Here is a 25473-nt window from a genome sequence, read left to right as displayed (position 1 = left end):
AAGAATTAAATAGTTCTGATTTAACAACTATTCCACATAGTTGCTATGATAAAGTAAAAAAAAAAACCCAAAACCAACAGAAATCCTCATCCACAACTTTATAGTTAGGTGTAACTTTAACAAATGCTGAATTCAGTGAAAATGTTAATGTAAAGGAAAACAGGATCATACCTCAACTGTATGTATTTTTGTCTTACCCCTCTGATGCCTTAACATTTCAGTTAAACTTTCATTTCAGTGAGAAACAGTTGACCTAGGTAGCAAAGAGAGAAATCCGTTACACAACTTGGTTGTCAGAAGCATCTGTTGTTTTGCTTTTGCCAAAATCACGCCTCTTGTGTTGGATTTCAGATGATGCACCTACACACATCATATTATGTATATTTCAATCAGTTAAATATTTCTCAGTAAAAATCCCTTTGTGAAAAATTCTCTCTTCTTCATAAACTCTTTGGGGTTTTTTTTCCTCTCACCTGGAAGGTTGAAGTGGCTTTCTGGATATTAAGCCCTATCGGTCCAGTCCCTCTAGACTCTGATGTACTTAGTGGTTTCATCACCATGGTTACAGATTCCCACCTCATAGCTCTTAACTTTATTTATTTCATTGTTACAATTTAATTCACTTTCCTGAATCCTCTCACCTTTCCTTCTGCAAAGGGACATAGAGCAGTATTCATCCTCTGAGCACAGGCTATTCCTCAGATTTCTTCTTTTAAGAACAATTTGCATTTACACCAAAGAAAGGTACAAGTATGTTAAACAAAGTAATGATTTTTTTATAGTATATTTGGCTCAAAAATACCCTCATGGTAATCCTGACCTGAGTCTGTTGTCCTTCCCCACTCCTTACCTGTGTCTATCATTCAAGACATTTTAGAAAATCCAAGGCTCGTGCCTCCATTTCCCATTTTTTTAAGTTAACTAGCTACATGACAGTAAAACTGCCCATTTGTGGAACTACTGACAGCAAGTGTGAATATGTATGCAGGCTCTTTACATGTATAAAATAGTATAAAATGAATGAAGATGCTAGGGAAAATGTAGGTTTATCTTCATCAGAGTAACAAAAATTCATCAAGCCAGTTTCATTTTAGTTTAGGTAGTGAGAAGATATTTCTGTTCGGAAAATTTGCAGAGATGGTTGCTAGGTTCTCCTTCTTTAAAGATCATTTTTCATAGAGTTTTCTGCCGTTCGATGTTTTCATATATTTTGAACTAGTTAATCTTTGCACACACTGTCAGTGAGAACACATCATTTTACTCTTTTCATATTTAAACCTGAACTGACTGAATGGAGTTTATATATCACGGGCTCAAATCTTGTGATGACCTTTGCACGTGTGAGCAGTTGGCTGAGCTTCTGTTACAATAAAACATGTCTTGAGTGATTTACTTGACCAAGTGAAGACACCTGCTTTAGGATGAGACTCTGACTAGCTGCAGGGGAGAAAGCATCAATGATGTAGGATATGAACAGGCAAGCAATAACATGATCAAGTGTGCAAACTAGTTGCATTTTTTTCCTGCTGGCAACAAAGCTGAATCAGTTAGAAATCATACTAAAAACGTGTCAAAAGGTAATGATCTGTACTAAGTATGCAGAGCTGGATTTGCTCTATTGTCTGATGGTCAGTCTGAAAAGTTTCTCTAACCTTACCATTTATATTTCAGGAAATAAAAAGAAGATATGAACCATGAAAGCGATAAGAACTATCAGTTTTCCAAATCAGTTTAAATAAATAAATGAAAATAAGTGCATAGAGCATTAGCTAATGCCTAAATTGGCAATATAGTAATCAGAGGCAACATCACGACAAATGTTCTTGGTGCACATTTGTTAATAGAGTGGGGGTGGAGGTATGTAACAGCTGAGTTTCAAGACAGCAAACTGGTAATGAGACATTTTGTCTCATAGTTTGGATTATAGCAGGATTTTAGTGCTGCCAATTGACATTGTGACAATAAATTAATTGACTGTAGTCATTAATAACCATAATTTCCACTCTAAGCATGCTTATCCTGTAAGTACCAGTGCTTCCGAGCCATGAATTGCAGTAGCACCAGACTGATACCTCCTTGGTATGCTGTCAGCCTTCGTTCTAAAGCTCTTTAAGAGCTTAAAAGGAAACATCTGCACGACTGTAACACACTCTGTTATATTCACTCCCACTGTTAGGCCTTTCTCACCCACAGCAATGGTCTTTTGAGCATTGCTGTGGGTGAGAAAAGCCTAACAGTGGTCTATCAGTCCTCTGCTCTGCTACATGGACCTTCAAAAAAGGGAAGACTTTGCCTGTATTCTCAAAAGCCTGTCCCTTTCCCAGGACACTGGCGCCTGGGAACAGTGGCTGTTCGACATGGACAGGACACCTTTGAGATGCTCTGCTCGTGCCCTCCCATGCAGCACTGCAGCCGCATTTCAGCTGGCATTACTCCATTACTCGCTGTGTGACTGACTGATGGCGTTTTCCTGCTGCCTCCTTCCCAGCTTCTCTGAAGAGGCCTGGAAGAGGAGAATCCTTTAGAAGTCAAATTGTTACATAAGTGGCATCAACAAAAGCCACATTTGCTGTTACAGTCATGCAGATGATCTTGCAGTACCATGTTCTCCTTTCAAACAGCTTTTGAAAGGTAATAGTAGCTTCTTCTGCTTTTGTTTCCCACTTTTCATTTCCAGCAGCGTATTATTGTTAGGCTCTCTGTTTTGTTAGCACTGACCATAGGACCCATCCAGTCACCTAGACTACTTTTTAACCCAGCTTAGCAGCATTTTAGCCATAGGAAGACTCATCTTAAAAACAAAGGCAATTTTTATTGATGGAACTGCAAATAGAAGTTCTGCACCACTGATGCATTTCAAGAAACCTTGAAAGCTAGATTTTAGCAGCTATTAAGATAGCTAGCTCTAGACAGCTGCTCAAATGACTTAGTAAAGTGTGCATATACAAGGCACAAAAAAGCATAACATAGAACAACTACTACTGGGAACAATAGGGTGGTTTGGGGGCATAACAGCCTACTGTAGACTTCTTTCAAAAAGAGGCTAGATTTTCACTGTATTGCTGACAGCTTTTGCTATTGAAGAAGCTAAAATAGCTTTAAAGATGTTTGTAGTGGAAGCCATGTCCTTGAAGTGGGGTCAAAAGTTGCTATAATGATCCCCAGAGGCGTTATCTTGGCACATTTGGGACTAGACCAGGGACAAGGAGTCAGAGAAAAAGTGTAATGCTGATACTTGGCAATTCAAATAAACTTATGTAAAGTCACTACAGTTACTACTACTGCCACTTTTGCTTCCAGATTACACACAATAGCTGCTTATCTGAATATCCTTTATTTTTTTTTAATAAAAATGGCATTTTATTTCTCTAAGTAGTCTCCTTTGTGAATTTAACTTTGAGACAAGCAAGCTGGACAGACAAAAAAAAAAGAATTGTGAATGTCTTGAGCTTCAGTTGTTTAGTATGTCTTGTAAAGGTGAAATGTGTAGTTTTGGGGCAGCACAAGCTGAGTTCAAAAAATTCTTCAAGTCATATGCTTCTGAATATGTTTTTATCTCCCTATGTGTTGCTATGACATGCCTGCTTCCCTGCAGTCCAGTCAAGTGAATCATTCCTGGGAAACAGAAAGATGGAAGACCAAGGAAATCTATACACAATAAAAATAAAAAACAACAAAAAAATCTTGCAGGCAAAACAGCAGCACAAGGGTAAAAAAAAAAAGTAGTTTGATACTACTGAGTATTGACACTAATATTTCTGTATCATTTAGAAAAATCATACATTTCAATTCAGGAATTGCTCATCACTGTCTCTCATCCTCAGCTATAGTGTTTTTTCAACGAAACAGACAAATTTTCTCTTTATCATTACATTCTGACTTAAGATATAGAATTTTAGCAGCAGATCTATCACTCTTGGCAAGGGTATCACCTGTGGTAAGGAAGGAAAAAAAATCTCTTCATGGCATGTTGCTCCACAAACGAAGTCTAGAACTTCAGTCCACTGATACCTGTTACGATCTAAAAGACAAATCATTTCAGCGCCCCCAAGGGGTTAACCTGGAAGAACTGGTTATACTGAGCAGAAGGAGACGTGATTTTGACAGCTCTTAGGCTGAGCATCTAACATCATGCAATCTTGTATCCACAAAATACGTTTTTCCTAAAGTTCAATCCTCCTGCATGCAATCCCACTGCTCTGTGTTGGCTGCTACCCTGCTACCATGCATCCTCTGCACACTACAAGCAGTTCCTTCCTTGCCTGATACTGTTGTGATTCTGTTACCGCCTGACCTGGTAATGATAAAGGTCTCATCACTACACTCTCTTGATAAGCCAGGCTGTGGAAACACCCATTTCTAATGGAGCCTTTTAAACCCAGGAAGGCCAGTATGCAGAAAGGAAAATGGAACTATGATCTGCTAAAAGAAGACATGTTGTATGTGAAGAGATTGCACATAAGATCAAAGTACATGTGCGAGGTGCTTTGTCCAATGATGGAACTAATGCTCTACACAAGCAGCCTTCTTCTGGATGCACTCAGTCCACTATGGGAAAACTTCCTTCAGAAACATCAGGTCTTTAGAAAGAATAAAATGTAGACCACAAAGAATGATCTTTCCCATGCTTAATAGGTCTCAAATCCAGCTTGGAGGCTGAGTGGTCACCCAGCAATGTGGCCCACCGTGTAGAAAAAGTGACAGTGGGCTGCAGCACAAACACAGCAGTGGAGTGTCAGGGCAAGACTTAATTTATGCCATTTTCTCCCTTGGATCTCACCAAAATACAACCTGAAAAAGCCCAAATCTCTAGTAGGATAGGTTTGTCTAACAGTCTGTTGAGATACCTGGGTTTCTTCCATTCCTTATTTAGGGATGGGAATATAGTCTACCAGCATTTCAGTTTCACTGTATGTACCACAAAAATAGCACCTATTTGCATCCTTGCAAGGCAAAGATGAACTATTTTCTCTGAAACTCTGATGCACTAGCACAGATATAAAAGGTTTCTAGATTTTGCAAATAATTTTTCTTTCTAATTTGAGTGGGAAAAAAACCAGAGTAATTTTTATGATGCTTAAATAGTTAAGAGAAGGAAATTCATTTTGTCAGTTGTCCAATTCTGTCCTACTCGGTTAATCCCTTAGTACATACTAAGAGCAACAAGGCAAGAGGGAAAGCAATTAGGTCCTTTGGGAGGAGTAGCAGCTATGGTATGTGAAAAATATGAATTATGGTTGGGGTATAAATTCTGTTATCACTTCCAAACTTTCCATAACTGCCACATGTGCCAGAAGCCTTTCATAGAGGTGTTAGGACTATAAGCACAGGCAGAGCCTGGCAGCAGAACTTACAGGAGCTACTGTGCACCTGGGCTTTTCAAGATCGAGACCAAAGAGCAAGCAATAGCAAACAAAACCAAGAAAACAGATGGGTAAAAATCTACCAGTGTAGTGTTTATTCATAGAATCATAAGGCAGATTATTCTGTATCTTCTACCACAAGAATAAAATACCATAATTTCTAGCACACAAAAGAAAATGTTGGAACTGCTTGAAAAACCATCCCTGCACCAAAGGTTTGGTAACAGGATGCACATTTGATCAAACCAAAAACCACCCTTTTTGGAAACTCAGTGGCCTGTGTAGTGCCAAGGCAAACACACACAAGCAAGAGTATGTTGCTCAACTGCTTTTTTTAATATTAGGTTCTTAGTTCTCCTCTTAATCAAGTGTCTTTTCTTGATGTTTCTTTGTTATGGTGTAGGTTTTTTCTACTTAAAAAACACAATATCAAACAGGTTTTAATTTTATAATACAAGAGCTATGAATCATATATTTACAGATTATTTGTGGTCTTATATAGCCTGGGTGTTTCTGCCCCATAAAAATCACTTTTATTTATAGGGCAGGTCCAACTTCATTGTTTGCTAGTGTCTAATACACCAGCATTCTCTCCACTACCTCAGATCTTTAGATAAAACCACAATAACACCTAACCCATACATTTATATATTCTAAGAAAAAAAATCAACCTTTTAGTTGTCCTTGCAATAGTCCACAAATCAGCTCATACCATGGAAAACCCATCTCCAGCCTTCAGTTTGTGAGCAGTTGGTAAGATAATTAAGCTCTGAATAAACCAAATGTCTGGACAAGTTAAATGTCTGAATTTGCTCCAGTTTCAGCCAACGTACTTTAATGATATACAGAAAGCATTATCTAGGTTACATTTTTCTTCAGAAAAAAAAGATGATTTCTATATTTTTTTAATGGAATTAAACTAAACATACCAGGTCAGGTTATTGTATGTTTTATAAATTTGCCATCTAGGTTCAGTGGAAATTTAACTGAAACTTGGTAGATTAGACCCTTTGTTCTAGAACTTTATCTTTCTGTTACAATATATGGCTTTGAAGTTTTTTTTCCTCAAACCACAAGACATTGAATCTATTTTAAATAACTCAGTCTTCTGTTTACAACTTAGTTGTCAATAATAGTTTGTTTCCTTTTTGAGATCTGCAACATCATTTTACTAATGAAACCCTCACAACTTACATTTTCAGAATGTGAAACCTCCTCACTTTCACATGAAAAAAAGAAGCAATCTTACCCCTCAGAGTTTTCTTAGTGATCTATATGACACACGTTTCCTCCCACATGTGGTGAATGGGGAGTTCATGCTGCCATACCAGCTTTTACATTACCAGCCGTCTGCTATCCTCATGCTATGCCTGTACTTCTTGAACAAAAATGTTCTCTCACATCAATACAAGCACTCTCCAGTAACATTTTAACAGCTGATCTCCTGCATCATATTAGCTTTGCTCTGCTCCCATCTTCTACTGTTTAGCTACTCTTCTCACTTAAATGATGAAATACGCCTTTCATAGCATGCCGACCATCTCTACCACATTGTTGAAAGACAGTGAAGAAATAGTCTTGAGGCATTTGTTGAGTTGATTTTAACACGTCAGTCACATTTCTATACATTTTCACACGTGGGCTTCCCCCCACTCCTTCTGTCTATGTCTAAAGTAATCACCATAAAAGGCAACCCATTTCATTCTACAATACTTGCATATTTTTCTAATTTCATATAGGTCTCTCTGTGTGTTGCTACAACAACGAGGAATAAATTTTCTGCTGCTTTAAATTGACTATATGTTGATGATCCATAAGTTCTATGAAAGGAAATAATCTTTTTTTGGTATCCTAACGAAGTCCTCTATTTTGTAGTATCTGAAATAAATTCTTTCTTTGATTTTTCTTCACTATTAGAGGCCAGAGGCTGATTTATTTTGAATGACCTTAAAGAGTGGAAAACACAAAGCTGAAGTTCAGGCTTTCACAAGACTTAAATTTTTTCATCAGCTGATAGAAAATCCTAGGGTGGTAGGAGTGTTTTAGCAGCTCCCATACCAAGCTCAACAAGGGGCACTGTCAGTGCCAAGGTCAGTCCACTAATTATACAGTGAAGAATGAAAGTAGGAAATAGTGGTCATGTATGTTCTCTGTGAAGGAAGACAATTACTCTTTTACAAACATTTGAGAAACAAATGAAAAAACTTCTTAAGTTTGCTTATGAAGGTAAAGAATAGCCACAGTAACCTTTATACAATTGAAAAAGAAACAACGTCATGATGGAAAGCGGAATATAGAAGAAAACCTTTAGTAAGTGGCATTTTAAATATTAAAACCCACTTTGCTTTAAAAGAATTAGCAGTTATGTATCTCCAATCAGAAATACAACCACCTGAGTTGGGAATATACAAGCCAAAGCAAGAAAGGAATACACATAGTGTGAGGAACAAGGTAGTTCCTTTGGAGCAAAGGAACCACTACCCATGAACTTCATGAACTACTAGTTCATGAACTGCTTCATGAACTCAATCATGAAGGTTTCCGGAACTCCTGCATGACCAACACAGCACTGGAGAAGGCAAATGACTCAGATCACCTTGTGAAAAAAACTGCAAGGAATGTGAGACAGAAAAGATGGTGGAAACAGATGTGAAACTTTTCTTGTTAAAGCAAATGAAGAGAAACCATGTTCTGGGAAAATTCTGAAGCACCCTTGGCCTGGCCGCTTCCAAGAGAGCATTCAGCAGCAGCATGATCTGTTGACTGAAGGATTGGCATACAGATCATTTCAAACAGATTCTGCAGCATAAGGAATTGACTTATAAACATGTTAATCTCTGATCAATACTACATAGTTTTTTTTAACGTTTCCATTGTTTTGCAAAAAGCCATCTTTTGAATGAAAGGTTGGGTTAAACTGTGTTGGAACTTTATTGGCAGGAGAAGGAAAGAAACAACAAACACACCAAAAATCCAGACAAAGGCATCAGTCTGTCCCTAGAGAAATGCTTAAAAGGAATCTAGAAGAGATTTAAAGGAAAATTAGAGCAAAGAAATTCTTGTTTCACTCTGTTCCTTCTACACCATTGGAAACTGGACACAAACTCCACAATTTCAGCTATCCCACAAAGATGCTAATAATATATTAACCTGTAAATAATCTTACAAAACTTCTCTGTAGTCACTGCCAGGAGAAGAGATGATGAAAAATGCTTCATAACTTTGCCTTGCAGTACTCTCGCTCAGTGAGAGGCCTTATAACTGTCTGCACTCATAAGATTCTCCATCATAACTGGACATGAAGCATTAGACACCTCTACCAGTAAAGCTAGTAAATACATTATATGTTTTAGGGATTTAACATCTGAGGTTCCCAGCAGAGTGGGACGGTTGAGCATTTTCCCAGTGTAAACTAATATTTTACTCAGCTTCATGACCAAATTGAGAAATCTGTCTTTGCATGGCTCTTCAACTCCCAGTTTCCTCTTTTATACCATGCAGAGCTTGGCTTGCCCTGAGCAAAACCAGGTGCCTCCCTGTAAATGATGCTTATTACCCCATTAAATAGGATTTTATTCTTTTGAGCCAGCAACAAGGAATCAGAAAACTGGTATCTCAAACAAACAGGTTAAACAAAGATATGCTTTTGGTGTGTATTTAAAACAATTTAGGTTTATGAATCATCAATGTTCTTCACACTACCCACTTCTCTGAAAAAGATCTTACAGTGACAGGGCTGTAGACTGTGGCTACTTTTCACTTGTAAACCAAAGCTATTCTTGCAGTCATTAACAGTTGTTGATGCAATCTTAGAGGCTAGAATAATCAAATGTGTATTATTTTTGAGCTTTCATAAACATACAAATGGTTAACTGAATTTTCAAAGTTCAAAACCCCAAAGTCGAAGCCCTAGCTCAGTTTTTTGTACAATATCTTCAGAACATCTTTCTGTTCAGAATCCAAATTTAACAGGATAATTTATTCATTGGCCAGTGAAAACTGTGATTAAAGCTATGGTCTGAACTTCTGGAATGGAAAGATGCATAAAAAGGAGACAGCTTTAAGCAGCAATAAAAGTTTTGCTATTGCCATTTTTGCTTCTTTAGGTTAACCTAAATTACTTAAATCACTTATATTATTTAATTACAAATCAAATTCTCTAGGTGTGTGATATTCTCATTGCTCTTCTGCAGACTCAGTCCAGCTGATCTTCTCTTTTTTGAAGAGTTATGCTAAAACTGTATGCAATGCCCCAGTCAAAGACTGACTTTGTATCTTAAAGGTGATACCCTTATTTATACATCTGCTTTTTTCACAGTTGAATGACACAGGTCTCACATTCAGCTTGGGATTCACTGTAGCCTTACGTGCATTTCTGCAGACATGTTACATAGCATCCATCACCTTGGATGTATGCAGGTGTTTCAGATCTGTACCTTTACACTTCTCTCCATTGAGCTGAACGTCATGTTCCTGTGTTTACATTAACTCTGAATGAGGGTTAGAATCTGGATTGGAGTCCAAATTGAAGTTTCACATACCTCTGTAATTCTTTCCAGTTCAGTCTCCTTTCAGCAGTCCTATAATAAGCACATCCTGTTTCATCTACTTAGATGAACAGGCCCGTTAACTTCCCAGAGATTCCTTTCAGGCTCTCTGCAGGTACAAGGCAAGTATCTCTGCCACAGTGCACACTGATGATGTTTTCACAGATAACTCCAAAGACAACTGACTTCCAGAACTATAAAGGTTATATCCTGAGGCAAGGTGGATGTTAATGAAAGAGAAGTCAAAACTCAGCCACATCAGCAACACAGACTAACACAATTTATTTTAACTGCAAACTCAGAACAAAGGGATACAGAGATTTTAGTAATCTATACTCCCATCAAAACCAAGAGATAAAATTGTAGCATATTCAGGATAATTAATGTAGAAGCAAAAGACTAACATCTGCTTTACTGCAGAAAATGAGTCACAATCATGAAGGAAAATGTGTATGTAAATACAGGTACCAGGAGAACATGGCAGAGAAGATGATATATGGAGAGGCTAGCTAAGCTTATATTCTATTTTATTTCCTTAGTTCCTGAACAGCAATAACTTGTATGAAAACTTAAGTAAACCATCCAAAAAACTATAACAGCAAAAGGTTCATTAAAACACACAGTAATATCTCCCTCCAAACTTTATACATTTAGGATAACCTGCTATAACAGTGATCTCAAACGTACTAGACAACTCAATTTCACATTGCATAAGTGACAGCAAAAATGCAAAAAATGGACAAGTATCACAGTGTAACTGACCACTATTAAAGGTGGTCAAAGAGCTTAATCTGAAAGCAGCTCTGAGGTTTGGTGGACTAATAAGCTAAGGCACATGATGTGCCTTACACTCACTGGAGCCACAGAGGGTTTAAAAAGTCACAATAAAGTTCTTTATGATGCCTCATGGTACCCATAGCACTAAGTTAGATGCCAAGATTCCTCCTACAGCCCATGGAAAGTCCTCAGAACCCATGAAAGGGATTTACACAATCCAGTATGCTGAGCAAAGAGCCATGCACAAGGGTCAGCTAAACCTTGTCCTTCAGAGATAGTTATGTATGTGACTCCAAGACAGAAGGAGATACCAGCTTCTACCTGAGATTCTTGGTCGTAAACCCTCTCTTACGATTTGTTGCCAAAGCCATTTTACTTTCATCTCATGATCCTCTCTCCCCTGCTCTTCCCCCTCCCACCCCAAACAACCAGCTAGGAAGAGCAATGTCCTCACAATCTAAGTATGAAATAAGACTAAGAGAAGCTGTTAAATGGGAGATTTAGCTGAAAACGCCCTCCCCTTCCCGCCCCCCTCCAGAAAAAGCACTCTGCATCCCACTTCTTCTCCAGCAGTCCTCTCAGCCTCTGCAGACGTCTTTCTTTTTTAGGATGTATTGCACAGAAAGAGAAGTGACTTGACATCAGCCTGCCTCTTCCACCAAATCCCACTAAATATCATTTGTCTGAAATAGAACAGCCCCATGAGGAAAGATTAGAGGGGCACTAGTACCCCCAAACATCCCTGTGTAACGAAGGCACTCTTTTGGGATGCTTTGCCAGACCCTGCTATAAGCACAGGGGATGTTAACAGAAGTCTCAGTAAAGGAAGGGTGACAAAAGTAGAGCAGATGTCACTGTTGTTACTGTATGTCAGTAGAACAAAGACTCTCTAAAATCCATTTTGGCATTTTAGAAAGCAAGCATTCTTTATTCACAGCACTGGACGCATGTGGGATCATTCCACCTAACGTGCACACCCCAAGTTTCCCCAGTCAAGCTTATATTGTCCTATTACATATATATGCATAGGTTTTCCCAGAATATATATACATATTCACAGTATTTCCTGGAACTAATTATTTGCATCTCTATTAAGCATGCGCTTTGAGTCTCATAGGGTCTTCTGTGAGGGTCTCTGGCAGTCTTCAAGGTTCTTCGGGACCCTCTGGTAATTGTTTTCTCTGCATCCGTTCATTGAACTTTCCTTTGAAACACAAGCATATGGGAAAATCCATATGGACTGTGTTTTCTTCTTGGTTAATTGGCTTTTGCTAGTTATAATTGCGAAGTAATTGGCTTTTGCTAGTTGTAAGTGCAAAGCCTAAGGTTTCTTGAGTCTTTGTGCACACCCGTGGTCATTTAAGCAAACACAAATCACGACTACCCTAAAAGGTGCACTGGATTTTTCCATCTTCTAGCCTTTGTTCAAGGCATTACTGTCCCGGTCAGTAAGCAAATGTTGAGCAGTGAAGGCCGCCTGGCAGCCTTGCCCTGCTCCCCCGGGCACCGTGCCGCAGCCCGACACCGGGCCTCCCCCGCACACCCGGCGGGCTCGGCCCTAAACCGCAGCCCATCCGCCTGAGACCCCCGAGCGAGGGGCGGGAGCCGAGATCGCCCCTGCCCGCTGCGTGGCTCATTGCACCGCACCGGCAGCGCGCTGGCCTGCGGAACAGCTCCACTTCAGTCCGTGGGGAATATGGGCCTATCTATAGAGCGAGCTCGGTAATTACCCATCCAACAGCCCGCAGCAGCTCAAGGGACAGCCTGGAGCGCCCCTGCCAGCGCCGTGGCTGTGTGTGCCGTGCGGGGAAGGGACGCGCAGTGGGGTCTGGGTGCCGAGCAGCGGCCGTGCGGAGAGCTTGCCTGTCGCGGGGCGATTCTGGTGAAAGAGAAGCAATTTAGTTCTTTTTAGTTCCTCCGCTCTCCCTCTGCTACCGCGGAGGCAGCGGGGAGCTGCTGGTGACGCGAGGGCCCGTTGTCTTGGAGCATGGGGGGAGGCGAGGGGGTGGGGGCAGCGCGCTAAAGAGTTCGGAGCAGATGGGCCGAGTACAGCATCACCCATGGAACTGAAGCACCTGTGGATTTTGAGAGCCCAATTCCAACGAGAGATTTCTGAAGCTGGCGTCTGATCTCCCATCCCCAAACGTGCAGTAACAAAGATCTACGTTCTCCTTAAACTTCTTTTTTGTTATAATACACATCCTCCCTATATAGAAGCCTGTCCCCACATTAACAAAACATAACCATCCTAGAATAATCCACGCTGGTATTTTACTTCTGAAACGAGAATCCGGTTTTGTGGTCTAACTCCACCAGTTACAGAGAAAGCTAAATTGCTTCTCTTCCACCAGAACAGCCCCGCGACGCGCGGCTCTCCGCACGGCCGCTGCTCGGCACCCAGACCCCACTCCCCCGCCACCTGCCAAAGGCGCCGGAGCTCCGAGATGGTTTTGCGGTACCGCCGTGCCGTTTTCTCGAACAAGAGGCGAGCGGGGAAGGGGGGCGGGGAGGTTCCCTCAAGCCCGTGCCGTTAGGGGACACAGCTCCCCGCGCTGTCCCCCTCGCTGGCGACGGGCCGGGGAGGGGCGTCGGCGGGGGCAGCCCCCGGCCATTGATAACCCCCGCGCCCAGCCCCGCCGCCGACAGCCGGAGAGCGCGACGGCCGCGTACGTGTGTGCCCGGGCACTTCCACCCAACCCACAGCGCACCGTGAGTGCCCTCGGGACACAGCGGGGAGTACTGGGAGTGAGCTGGGGGGCAAAGTGGGCTCGAGGGGAAACGACGGGGCTTTAGGGAGCGGTTTGCAGGGAGCCCGGTCTGGCTGTCGAGCTGCGCTCGCTGCTTCGATGCCTCAGCCGGAGGCTGCGGGCTCATGTTGCCCTGGGGTTACGGCTTCCCGGCCGAGGGGGTGCCGGGGCGGTCCGTCAGCGAAGCCGGGCACAAAGAAGCTCAGAGCCTCAAGTGTTACCACCCTGGAGGGACGCGCCCGCTCTGCGCCCCTCTGTCGAAACAAGTGCCAGTGGGCTGCGCCTGGCGCTACCGCGGGGCCGGCCCTCCCGCCGGGACGGGCACCGGGGCGAAAGCAGCGGGAGCAGCCGCCCGCCAGCGTCCCGTGTCTCAGCAGGGCGCGGACGATGCGGCGGACCAGGACGCTCCGTCGCTGAGGGACCGGAGGAGGCTCCCGCGGTCCCGACGAGATGCGGGCAGCGCTGCTCGCGTTCCTGGCGCTTGCCGCCCTGGCGGGGGCGAGCCGAGAGGAGGCGGAGGACGAGGAGGAGCAGGCGGGGCGGTTCTCGACGCCGGAGCAGCACCGGTGCAACTGGGAGCTGCGCAGGGCAGCGGGCGGTAGCGAGCTGCGGCTGAGCTGCCGGGCGCCGGCGGGCGGGGCGGCGCGCACCTGCGCCTACCGCGGGGAGCCGCGCCGCTGCCCCGCTTACGCCGCGCGCCGCCGCCACTACTGGAGGCAGATCCTGGCGCGGCTGCGGCGGCGGCGAGACCCCTGCGCGCGCGGCGGCCCCCTCAGCGCCCGCCCGTGCGGCCCGGGCCGGGCGCCGCCCGAGGCGCAGCTCCGCCTGCTCCCGCCGCCCGGCCCCGCGCCCACCACGCAGCCCGCGCCAGGCCCGGACCAGAGCGTCTGCGCCGAGCGGTGGCACTCGCTCTGCAGCTTCTTTGTTGGCTTCTGGGAGGGCTGAGTCGGCCCCGGCCCGGCAGCGCCCGAGCCTCACCTCGCTGCCCCCACCCTCACTCTGTCGGCTTCCCTCTCTTTCCTCTCCAATAAAGTGTAACTATTTTATGAGAAGCTCACGTAGCTCTTTTCTCGTCGAAGCCCCGCAGTACCGTCAGCGGTGTTACATGTGCCAGCTAACGGAGACGGGAGAGACTTAGGGATGCCTCATGCATTTCGGTACAGGGCCGTTTTCCAAAGGCCAGACACTGGGTGACAGCTATTCCCTCCCTAAACACATTGCTGGAAGCTTCGTGGTTAAAGTTACACTGAAATTGCCCAACTAGAAACCAAGACCCTTATACCAACGTAAGGAATGACTGAGACTTCACTAAACAGTCCTAGAAAAAAACCCATTCTTCCTTACAAAGATTTCACAAGCTAAACAAGCTGGTTGAGTCCTGCTTCCACAGAGCAGAACATCAGAGAGTGACTTCCAACAGGAACATGAGCAGAGCTGGGTGAGAAACCAGCCATGAAAAAATTCAGGAGGTAGGAAGCAGCAAGGTGCAGAAACAGGATCTGGGAGATGAACAGTGTTTCAGCCAGCTAATGAGTCAAGGCTAGAGCAACAGTCGTGCTCAGACAGAGTGTTGAAATAGGCAAGTTGTTTTACCACAGGAGAAGAGGGGGTTGAAATGTTAAATATCCATGTACTGAAGCACAATTCTGTGGTACATTTTGGTGAGAAAAGCACAGGTTTTCTACAGTCCCTATTTCTCTCCTTTAGACACATCACACTGATGGTCTGACAAGAAGGGACTATGATCTCTACAGCCCTTACCTGACTGCACAGCAACACCTTTTCTGCCCCGCTGCCCAGTACAGCTGTACAGAAAGCAGGGCTGCAATTGAGGTAAATGGGGGAAGGAGCTGGCCCCTTCCTTCATAAAAAAGGAAGCTCCTGAGGAGTCACTTGTGCAGAAACTGAAACAATACTTGTCTATAGAGAGGTGTTTGATTAAGGCTTACATTGATTTAATGTAAGATTGAGATCCCAGAATGACCCCTGCAGTCCTGCAGAGGGCTGCTTCTCATATGTTCCTCTCACACCAGGGGTTGCTGGTGGCTGGAGCAGAGCCCCAGGCAGCAGCAGGGCACCCATCGTATTCCCCTCACAGAAGCACATAAAACCTCTGACAGGTGCAGTTAAACAACCACATAAACCACAAATAAAGCAGACAGAGAAATGTCAAAAAAATCAAACCCAGCTTACCTCAAACATGAGGGTTCCAAGGAGCAGTCACATCAGGAATCACCAGGTGTTTTAACCTGAAGAATCATTGGGAAAGCAGCTGGGTTAGAAGGGGAAGCTAGCACAGGTCTTACAAGGCTTGTGGTCACTGCCTAACCTACTCACTGCCTCAGGAAAACACTCCTCTGCCACAGCTCTAGCATTAGAAATCGGTGAGCATTTAGCCATGTCACACGTGTTCTTATGGCAGCATTATTTGTGTGCTGGATTACAGAATGTCACCTCTCCATAGAAGGGGAATGGTAACGATGTGTTGCAATAGTTTGAATTTCATGGCTAAGCTGTTGGTAAGCTTATTAGGACAGTGTTATTTGGCCTCATGGGTAACTGCAGCACCCTGCAGATGTGATGCGACTGAGCCAAATGAGAATTTAACCTATTTTAAATGGAGCTTCAATCAGAGAATTTGAGGCTGATGAAGTACTGCCCAGGGACAAATTCAGTGTTAGTTTTGAAATTATGTTTTAAGAGCTGAACTACAGAGTGTTCAGAAAAGTTATGCAGTGAGAGCTGCTTATTGCTAGTCTTAAAGGTGACCTCTTCAGACAACCTCTAACATGCACCCAACCTTCAACATAACATGCTTCAAGAAAGCCACAGGAAAAGGCAAAAAGCCAACAACAGCACCAGAACAGAACCATTGCTTATGTAGCTCTGTAAGTGCATGTGTACCTTTTCAATCTGTCCTTTAGCCTTTCTTTTGCACTGATAATCTGCATTTTTAATAGAGAAGTAGTATTTGAGTTGAATCGCTTGCTTGCAGTCTTCAGACCTGGTTCATACACTGAGTATGGTCTCAGCACAAGTGGGAGTGGTTGGGAGGGCAGCCCTGCACATGCCCTGCTCTGCAAACCAGCCCTCCTTAGCTGCCCCAGGCACATACAGGTGCATCTGTGACTGGGTGCACTTGATTTTAAGGATGGCTGTGAGGACGCCACCAAGATCCAATAAGGATCTACCCAGCAGCTGTCATGAGCATCTGGACTGGTACATACAGCTTTTAGTACCAAGGTATTTTCCTTCACAGCAGGTAGCTTGGATAATCTTTAGCAGCACTATGCAAAAGCTTCATCATCAGTATATGTAACTCACACTAGTAAAAAAAAAAAAACAGCTCCTTTTCTTTCCCAGGGTGCTGTGCAAACAGCCCTACAGCGAGCTGCTGGCCATAGTGTCACACAGGAGCTTCCAGTAACACACAGCTTTGTTTTACTTCCATGGCACTGGCACAGCAGCTTTGTGCAGGGCCCTCAGAGCTTGCATTTCACACCATCAGATGCAAAAGTGGAACACCATGGCAACTGATCTGATTACCCACATCACCCTGTATTTGAAAACCCAGCGAGGAACTGAACAAGTTCACTGTTTCACTCGAGAGGAAGAAGAAGCGTGGAAGTTGTTCCATACTTCACCACATTATTCCCCCAACTCTCCAAAAGAGCTCTAACTCCTCCCTGTAGCACCATCAAGTAATGAAACACAACAACCCAACAGATTGTATTCACTGCATTCACTGTGGTTAATAGCACCAAAGTGTTATTGCTGAATGGCAACAAATACTCCGTTTTTGTACATTGGGTATTGCAGATCCCAAAGGCTGGAAAACCACAGTCAGATCCTCAGATTTGTTTTGAAGTAGGAAAGGCTGTCTTTTCGCTTCCTAATTCAACATTTTCATCCTCTCTTGTAGGCAGGTGAAAGCTGACACCACCAGCTAAGCCAACAAAACACAGGGAAGCTTTGTAGCCAAGATCGTCACCTCCAACAGAATCTGTTCCAGCCCTATGACAGCTCCACCACAAGACATCCTTGTTACTCCTCCAGATTTTGTTCAGTCACCCACATCTGCCCACACACCCACCCTGCAGCCAGCATTACCTCCCACGGCAGCTGTAGTGGTCCTTCACTGCTTCTTTGATTTCTGGCTTGGCTGGCTCCTGTCGTATTGTCTTTCTGCCCTTCACTCCTCCTAGCCCCCCAGTGTCCTCAGCAGGAAGAGCAAGCATAGCCAACCTGGCAGGAACAAACAGACCCTGGCTGCTTCCCCTACAGCCCTGATAAGCTCTCCTATCCCAGAGGCAGGTGGCCCTGGGCATAATTAAGAGGGCACCTTCCCCACGCACAGCTGGAGGTTGGATGATCTTCTCAAGGGTGCCACTGGCTAAATGTATCAGGATGTCAGGGCTATCTCTCAAGGAAAAGCATGAGCTACCTTAAAAAGATCAACTGACTTTTGAAACTCTGGGAGCTCTGACTCTGGAAGAAAAGTAAAATCACCCTTGTGCCACATTGCACACAGAGCATTGTTTTCTTTCCTTTGGCTGCTCAGTAGAAAGAGATGGTAGCTACTTGGAATTCCCAGTTCATCATATATTCATGAGACCATGCAGACAGATATCTCAGTATCTGGAGGTTCAAACATAATCTCAGGAGCTGCCAATACCATGTCTTGATTTTGCTTTGGAGATAACTCAGTGTTGTTGAATCTGGCTATGTGTTTAGTGCAGCTGGCTTTAGTTTCTATTTTTATACATAGAAAACCCTTGACCTTATTAAACAGCAAACTAATCACTTTCACCGTGTTGTGAGTTTGAAGGGACAATTACTAAATGTTACTGCAATTTGTGAGGTTAAAGCAGGCAGTAAGCTGTCTTGCTGTTTGCAACAATCTCTTCCTATAAAGTAACATCACAAAATTAATAAATGAATTAAATCTTTCTTCACTCTGTAAGAAGAGATGAACTAAGAACAGGAGTCTCCAAAGGTTCAGCATAGGAGGTATACTCCCAGTGATGGCAGCTTCAGGCAGACGTGTCTCTGCATTTCAGCTTCTGTATATCAGTTTAAGACCTTTGAGTTATGCTGGACTGAGGTGAGGGAAAAGTCCAGTATCCTCAAAAGGCTACAGTGCTCGGCCCTATCTGAATGACAGGACTGGCTCTTGTCCACTGAAGGATCAACCATCCATCCATTTTTTCTTGGGTTGTAACGGGAAATTGAAACTGAAATAAGCCAGTGCATACCAGTATATGACCACTTACAGTACACCTATTGCATTTAAGGTGCCAGAGTGTGACTGAGCTGTCATAAGCACAGTTTAAATGCTTACAGTTTTGGCCTAGCAGGCACTGGCTGTTGTACATCCTCAGTGGGTTACTTAGTGCAGCAGAGCACGAGTACTCTCATACACACCTACATTACTAATAGTGACTTTTTATGGAAAAGGAGGTGTGGCTAGTATTTTGGGTAACTACAGATGGGTCAGCCTCACCTTCATCCCTGGAAAGGTGATGGAACGAGACATTCAAAGCCCACCTGGATGAGTTCCTGTGTGACCTACTCTAGATGGTCCTGGTCTGGCAGGAGGGTACAACTAGATGATCTTTTGAGGTCCCTTCCAGCCCTTGAGATTCTGTGTGTGATTCTGTGTGTGACTTAAGCTTAGCCTGGGTCCCCTCCCTCATCAAGGCTGAACATTACATGGGCTGAATGAGAAAGTTCAATTTTCTATGAGAGAATGAGACCTAAAGAGAATCTGGCACAAACTGAGTTTAAACTGTTAGGTGTTTGACACAAACTGGGATTTAACCTGCTTTCCTGCACTACTGTAGGAAGAGGAGAGCTATATTTCCACCTCATTCATGCCTTCACAATTCCTCTGAGCACTTCACAGTTTCAACAAGTGAAATCTGGTCAGGCAGTCTCATGTGAACTGTCAGCCCTACCGACTGTACATGGCCGTGTTTGCATATTTGGTGTTTCCACATCTGATTGTTTGACATCCACGTTTTCTACCTGAGTTTATGACCAACCTGTTGTGAGGGAGTTTTCAAAGGGATATTTTGCTTTTGGGGAGTTGGGGTGCAACTTTAAAGTCCTCAGGCAATTCACAATTAAAAATAATGTGGAGGCACAAGAAACCACAACAAAACATCCATTCAAGTGGGAGCTGTTTGGATAGCGGAACCTGACATCTTTGGGAATTTCTCTTTAAATGCCTCTGACATATTCTAGGCCCTCCCTTGTGCTGTGAGCCCTGTCTGAGATTCACTGTAAAGCCAAGCAACACAAGAGGCTTTGTTATTTTGCCAAACACCAAACCCCTTCCTTTGCAATGATTTGGATTTTTAAGAATTGCAAGCTTGGTTCGCAGTTACGTGAATGCAGTTACATGAAAGAGGCTTTCAGCCACACAATATTACACAATTTAGATTAACTCTCCCAGCCCTCATGTGGAAGCTCAGCTTCCTTACATGGAAGGGGTCTGTTAAGCACGGGCATGTATGAAATATCTATGGCTTTTGAAATAATTCAGCCTTTTGGGGTTTAACCTCGTGCAGTGTGGGCTGTACTTGATGAAGTGTGTGCAGTTGGCATGGGCCTCTTGGAAGGCAAATATTTCACCTAATTTATTTCAAGCACTCAGGAGGTTAATGATGCATGTTCCTCCGAGGGGAGAGAGCGCTTGAGAGGGGCTGCAAGATGCAGCCAGAGCTCAGCCCCCACTCCCACTGCCTGAATAGCAGCAGGGCCCATCCACTGGCTTTCGAGCTCCCTGTCAGCTCAGGCCTTCCTATGGGAGTCATCCCCCTGTGCTCCAAGCAGCCCACGCAACCCTGGCCCACCCTGGCCTCCCACACAGCCCCAGCCTCCCCCAGGCACCCACACAGTCCTGGCACCCCTTTCCTGGGCTCCCTGGATGGCAGGGACAGACACTGAAGATGGCCCTTCGCAGATGCACACAGAAGCACACAGATGCTTCACTGACAGAAAAAACCCCATATAAATATATCTATTGATATCTATTTTTATATATGCATTCTAATTTTTAGCTATATATTTCAGAGCTGTGTCCTTGCTGCTGGCCTTGCACCTTGGATGGGTACATGCTTTTGGTAATGGCTCCCCTTCAGCGTGTGCCCTGCCTGAGACACACAGCATCCTTGGCACGCAGCTTAGATACCCATGTCACAGCTCAGTTACCCATGTCACACTCACTGGCAAGAGCTGTTGGATCAGCTGGAAAAGTTATCTTCACCTCTCAGGAGAAATCTGGGAATAACTGCTCTTTGTAAAACAAGGCTTCTTAGGACTAAGTTGTAGTTAATTTCAGACATGACATCATCTTCTATTCAAACTGTCACAGAATGAGAAAATCTTTGATGAAAGTGTCATGGTGAACATAAAATTAAATAGTTTCTCATTCCATGTTCATAAAGCACTGAAGTTTAATGACATCTGTTAAATATGTGTTTAACAAAAGAAGCACATAGAACTAAATCTGGTCCAATAAAAGAGATCCAAATCCTAAAATGTAACATTCTGTGCAATAACTTCTTTGGCACATATTTTCAATTTAATAAAAAATATCTGAAAGCATGTTATTCTGCCAATTATAACCAGAGCCCCTGTGTAGTCTGACTACTGATGTCAGCAGGTTTTCTTGCATAAGTGAAGGTCTTAAGTCCCAGAATGTCTATAGGGTTTGAATTCTCAGTTGAAAAAGAGCAAAAGATCCTACAGTAATTTTTGCTTTTTTCAGACTGCACTTTTAACTAGAAAATAGATGAGTTGTATCATCCTCAGAGAAGTTTAGTGAAAAGCTGGAGAAGAAAACCTAGTGGCTGACTTTTTAAAGCCGTGTTTCTTTTCAATTGAAAAAAGTGCTGTACGCTTTACAAAGTGTCCATCCTTGGGAGCAGCGTGATTTGTACCAACAGGAATAAGTATAGCCTCAACCTCCTGTTCTTGCTGCTGCTTTTTTAATTTTAAGAGCAAAATCTTTCAAAATTATGAATAAATTTACCACTAGTATTCTTTTGATGAGAAAAGAGTAACAAGGCAGCCACACAAGAAAGTATTATTTCATGTTAGTGAGACAAGATGTTGAGGATTTAGAGCTGATCTTTTGTCTCTGCTCAAAGACAAATGGTATAAAATTTATATGCATGCTTCTGTCCTGACAGCAAAGGGCTTCAGCAGGACTCTTGCTGAGAGCTAATGGCTCTTGGGGATGCTGCTCTCTAAAGTCTCTCGGCATGAAATGGTCTCTTGTGATTCATCTCGTTAATAGCAGCTCTAAGACTGCAGTCTTTTTGTTGTGGAGGTTTTTTTTAAGTTCTTTTATCTGCAGCTGAAGCTGCCTGTGTTCTCATTGGAGCTGAGAGGGTGTAGTGTGAAGATTTTCTCTCCTCAGCTCTATTCTCTCGCAGCCCTCAGCAGACGTCAGGGCAAGCGGAGGGCCCTATGGGAAGCAGGGCCTGATGTCATCCCACCCAGCGCGGGGCCAATGGCCAGCCCCTAGCCTTGGCCCCGCCACACACGTACACATCCACAGCATCTTAATAGCTTCTGGGGGCTTTACAAAGCTTCAGGAGTACATAATCAATAGCAGTGGGAACGTGACAGTTTGTTTCAATGGATGTCTCTGAGGCAGGAGCTTTACAGTGCTAGAGTCACGTAGGAAACAGCACCAGAAAATAAAAAATAGTTGAGTTTGAGAAGTTATAGTAGATCTCAGGGAGATAAAAGCTCTTATTTTCATTTCTGGGAGATGAGGCAGCCTTGTGGCCAGGGCCAGCCATGTGCAGGGGGCACCTATGGGGATAACACCGAGAGGCACTGGCTGACATTTTCTGCCAGTGCCAGGGTGGTGGGAAGAGCCCAAATCACCTGGCACTGGCTGCCTTCATCCGTTTAATCTGGCCATGTGGCAAATATGGCTTAGGAACAAAATAACATCACAAAAATTAGGAGTATACAGCCAAGGTAATCTGTCACAGCTTGCTCTGCCTTTAGGTGGGCACTCACCTGCCATGATCATGTGTCATTGATTTCTCCGTGTTCTGTGCTGCCCAAGGAAATTCAACTCAGATGATTCTGTATGTTTCTGCCCACAACAACAGCATGGTGTTTTCTTTCTTTCTAGGTACTTTCAAGTTATTTAAACAAAGATGCCAGAGCAAGTAGCCTCCTCTTGGAAATTTGAAGCTAATTTCTAAATGAAGTTAATGAAGGTATTTCCATCATGCATCACTTGCAGCCAAAGTAATTTGCTGTAGAGAGAAGGCACCAGCTAACTTTAAATCAGAATGGAAGAGAGTGTAAAAAATTGGAGTGATGAAATCAGAAGATAAGGGTGGAAAAATCATAATTTCCTGAAGAAGAATAGCTTATTTACTCTTTGTTATTACGTAGGCTAGGTAAAGATTAAATACATATCAGCACTCTTTGTAAATTTGCAGTAGTCATTCCTTGCATACCCTCTTGTTCCTATGCTTCTTGGCAGTCCCGTTCACCATGTGCTAGTGCAGTTAACCCTGAGATCTTACCCTGAGCCCAGGGAACACTGCTGATGCCACTGGCTGCAGCAGCCAGCAGCTGCCCTTGCAACTGGAAGAGGCGGCCTTGTCCTTCTCTTTTTTTCTTGCTGTTGCCCATGTTTTTATGTCAACGCAAAGTGTTTGCACAGCCACAGAGCAGATGAGGTACGGCGACCAGTCTGGGTTGAAGCATTTTGTGTCAGGAGAAGTTTTGTCTGGGTCAGATCCCCCAGATGGTCATATCAGCATCAGAGAAGGGGTGGCACAAGAGTTGAATTGAGGGTCCAAAGGCAGGTCAGGGAAGGGATGGCACAGGAGCTGCAGTGAGAGTCCAAAGGCAGGTCAGCCTGGCTTTTTCAGCGACAGAACTGGTGAAATCTCATTTTAAGCAGCTCTATATCTACAGCATGAGCAGTTTGTTTCTTGCAACTGAATTCAGTCAGGGGGCTACAGAGATTCATTTTTACTATATTTCCCCATATGTGGTCTGAAGAAAAGGTGATTTCCAGCTAGCTAACAGCAGCGTTTCACTGAAGGCCAGTGAATCACACAGCTGAGTTAAGGCAATGCAGCGTAACTACCAAACTCCCCACTCACATTTGCTACAGCATTGCCCAGCAGCAGCATGGAAAGGCCATGTGTCTCTGGCTATAAAGATCACCTAAAGCCTGAAATCTATGCAGTTACATGGAATTAACTATAGTTCTGTTTGCCTTCTCTCTGTAAACGCTCTGAGCTGTATTTTCTGAGTTTGGGCCAGGCTGTGGGGCCTCCTGTTGTTTCCAGGGGCCTGCTGTCGTTGCCCCTGTGCAGCTGAACCCACCCTTCCAGCACCCTGACACAGCCTGTGTCACTTACGCTGCTTACTTCTACCTGCAAAACAAAGCTGGATGGCAGAGAAAGAGCTGTTAAAGGGGATGATCACTTGGAGAAGTTCAACCAGTTAGACTATGGAAGAGAACAGGATTATTTTTTTTTCTGGGATGGCAAAAGCCATCACACTGGCAGGAGGAGCAAATAGCTTCCCTGATAGTATCTTGATCCGAATTGGAAGGAAACACAGTCCTTGGCCATATATTTAACGGTGCTGTAATGGTCTACCTAAGTGGTATTTTATATCCCTCACAATCTCTCCTACCCGTACCAAAAGGCTAAAAGCCACCTTAGGGGCTTGAAGGGATGATGGCCACCCTCAGTGGTCTGTGCTTTTGTACAGCATCTTCCAGTACTGGTCATACTCTTCCCCCATCAGCCCTCACCTGCTTTGCCATCCCACAGGGCCCCACAAGCCCCCTCTCCCACCCCTGCTGTTAGACTTGCCCTAGTGCTGACCAAGGCTCCATGTTTCCAGTCCAGACCCTTCTCTGTCCCCCAGGAAGAGACTTTGTCCTGTGCCACCACCCAGCACCCAGCTACTGCCCAAAAAAAAGAAAAAAAGAAAAAGGTGGTTCAAGTCTTGTGTCTATTTGGGAGGAGAGATAAAGGGAAAGGAACAGGTGTTTGATGCTAACAGCGTTTTAGTTAATTTTTTATTGACTAAATTAAGCTTTCCAAGAATGTCAAGAATTGCTTGAGGCTGTAGAAAAGTAGCTTGGGTCAGATCTTCTGTCTGTTTTCGTAGATTCTAATAGAAGTGCATTAGTCATTCAACTTGGTCTGTATGTGAGCTCATTCCGAGTGAAGAGCATCCTTCTCTGAGTGAAAGAGCTTATTACAACTGCTGCTGCTCTTGATTTGCATTAAGATTATAACTGGAAGAAGTTAGAGCAAGAAGTATGATTTCTACTAGGTCTGTTAATGCAACATGGCTGTGTCACTTCCAGTAGTGATTGAAAACCAGTAGGATGTAGAGGGAGAATGTGTCCCCCTCCAATCTATTAAAATGAGCCACAAACAATACTAATGTGGTAAGTCCGGGCAATATGCAAATGGCTGCATGTCCCAGAAACCCTAATCCTATCAAGAATGCAGAAGATGTTTATTTGACCGTCTTTCACAGCTCATAAATCTATCTGTAGCAAAGCCAGGCTGCCAGATGTCATCCAGTAGCACTTCTTTGAGGCTGGCAGCCTCAGCATAGACGCCTGATCATGCCTCAGTAAAGACCAATAAAGAGCATTGTTTGTGTGGCCTGAGAGCAGCTTCTCACATTTTGCTACAATAGAGGAAAACAGTGGGAAATGTGAATGACTGATTGGCGGAACTGGTGGTCTCACTTGTGCTGCTTTTCACACACAGAGCTATAGATTTCACATGCGTTTTACATCGTTAGGATGCAGATTTATCTATCTTGGTCTTGACGGTGATGTATATTTTTCAATTCCTTGAATCTGAAAATACATACAAGCAAGCTGGATATAATTCCTTTTCTCTCAGGCAGATACTCCTTATTTACTTGAAATGACTTAAACCAGCAAACAGTTCTTATTATGATGCAATCGTCTCCTTATGACATTGAGAAATATCCTATTTCAAAGCAAGTAAA

General features: G+C 43.8%; 1 protein-coding gene across 1 annotated transcript; it reads left to right on the top strand.

The window, feature by feature from the left end:
* The first annotated feature begins 13310 nt into the window (after positions 1-13310).
* FGFBP3 (fibroblast growth factor binding protein 3) lies at positions 13311-14486 on the top strand. The gene is made up of 2 exons (XM_062001616.1): positions 13311-13396; positions 13812-14486. The coding sequence occupies exon 2, from the start codon at positions 13885-13887 to the stop codon at positions 14377-14379; it is 495 nt and encodes a 164-aa protein (XP_061857600.1). The 5' UTR covers positions 13311-13396; positions 13812-13884; the 3' UTR covers positions 14380-14486.
* Positions 14487-25473: the final 10987 nt, after the last annotated feature.

The sequence above is a fragment of the Colius striatus genome, chromosome 8, assembly GCF_028858725.1.
Source record: "Colius striatus isolate bColStr4 chromosome 8, bColStr4.1.hap1, whole genome shotgun sequence".
In the NCBI taxonomy this organism is placed as follows: Eukaryota; Metazoa; Chordata; class Aves; order Coliiformes; family Coliidae; genus Colius; species Colius striatus.
This window is presented reverse-complemented; position numbering and strand designations above follow the sequence as displayed.

Coding starts and splice junctions, on each gene's coding strand:
- FGFBP3 (XM_062001616.1), top strand. CDS start 13,885: ATGCGGGCAGCGCTGCTCGCGTTCCTGGCGCTTGCCGCCCTGGCGGGG.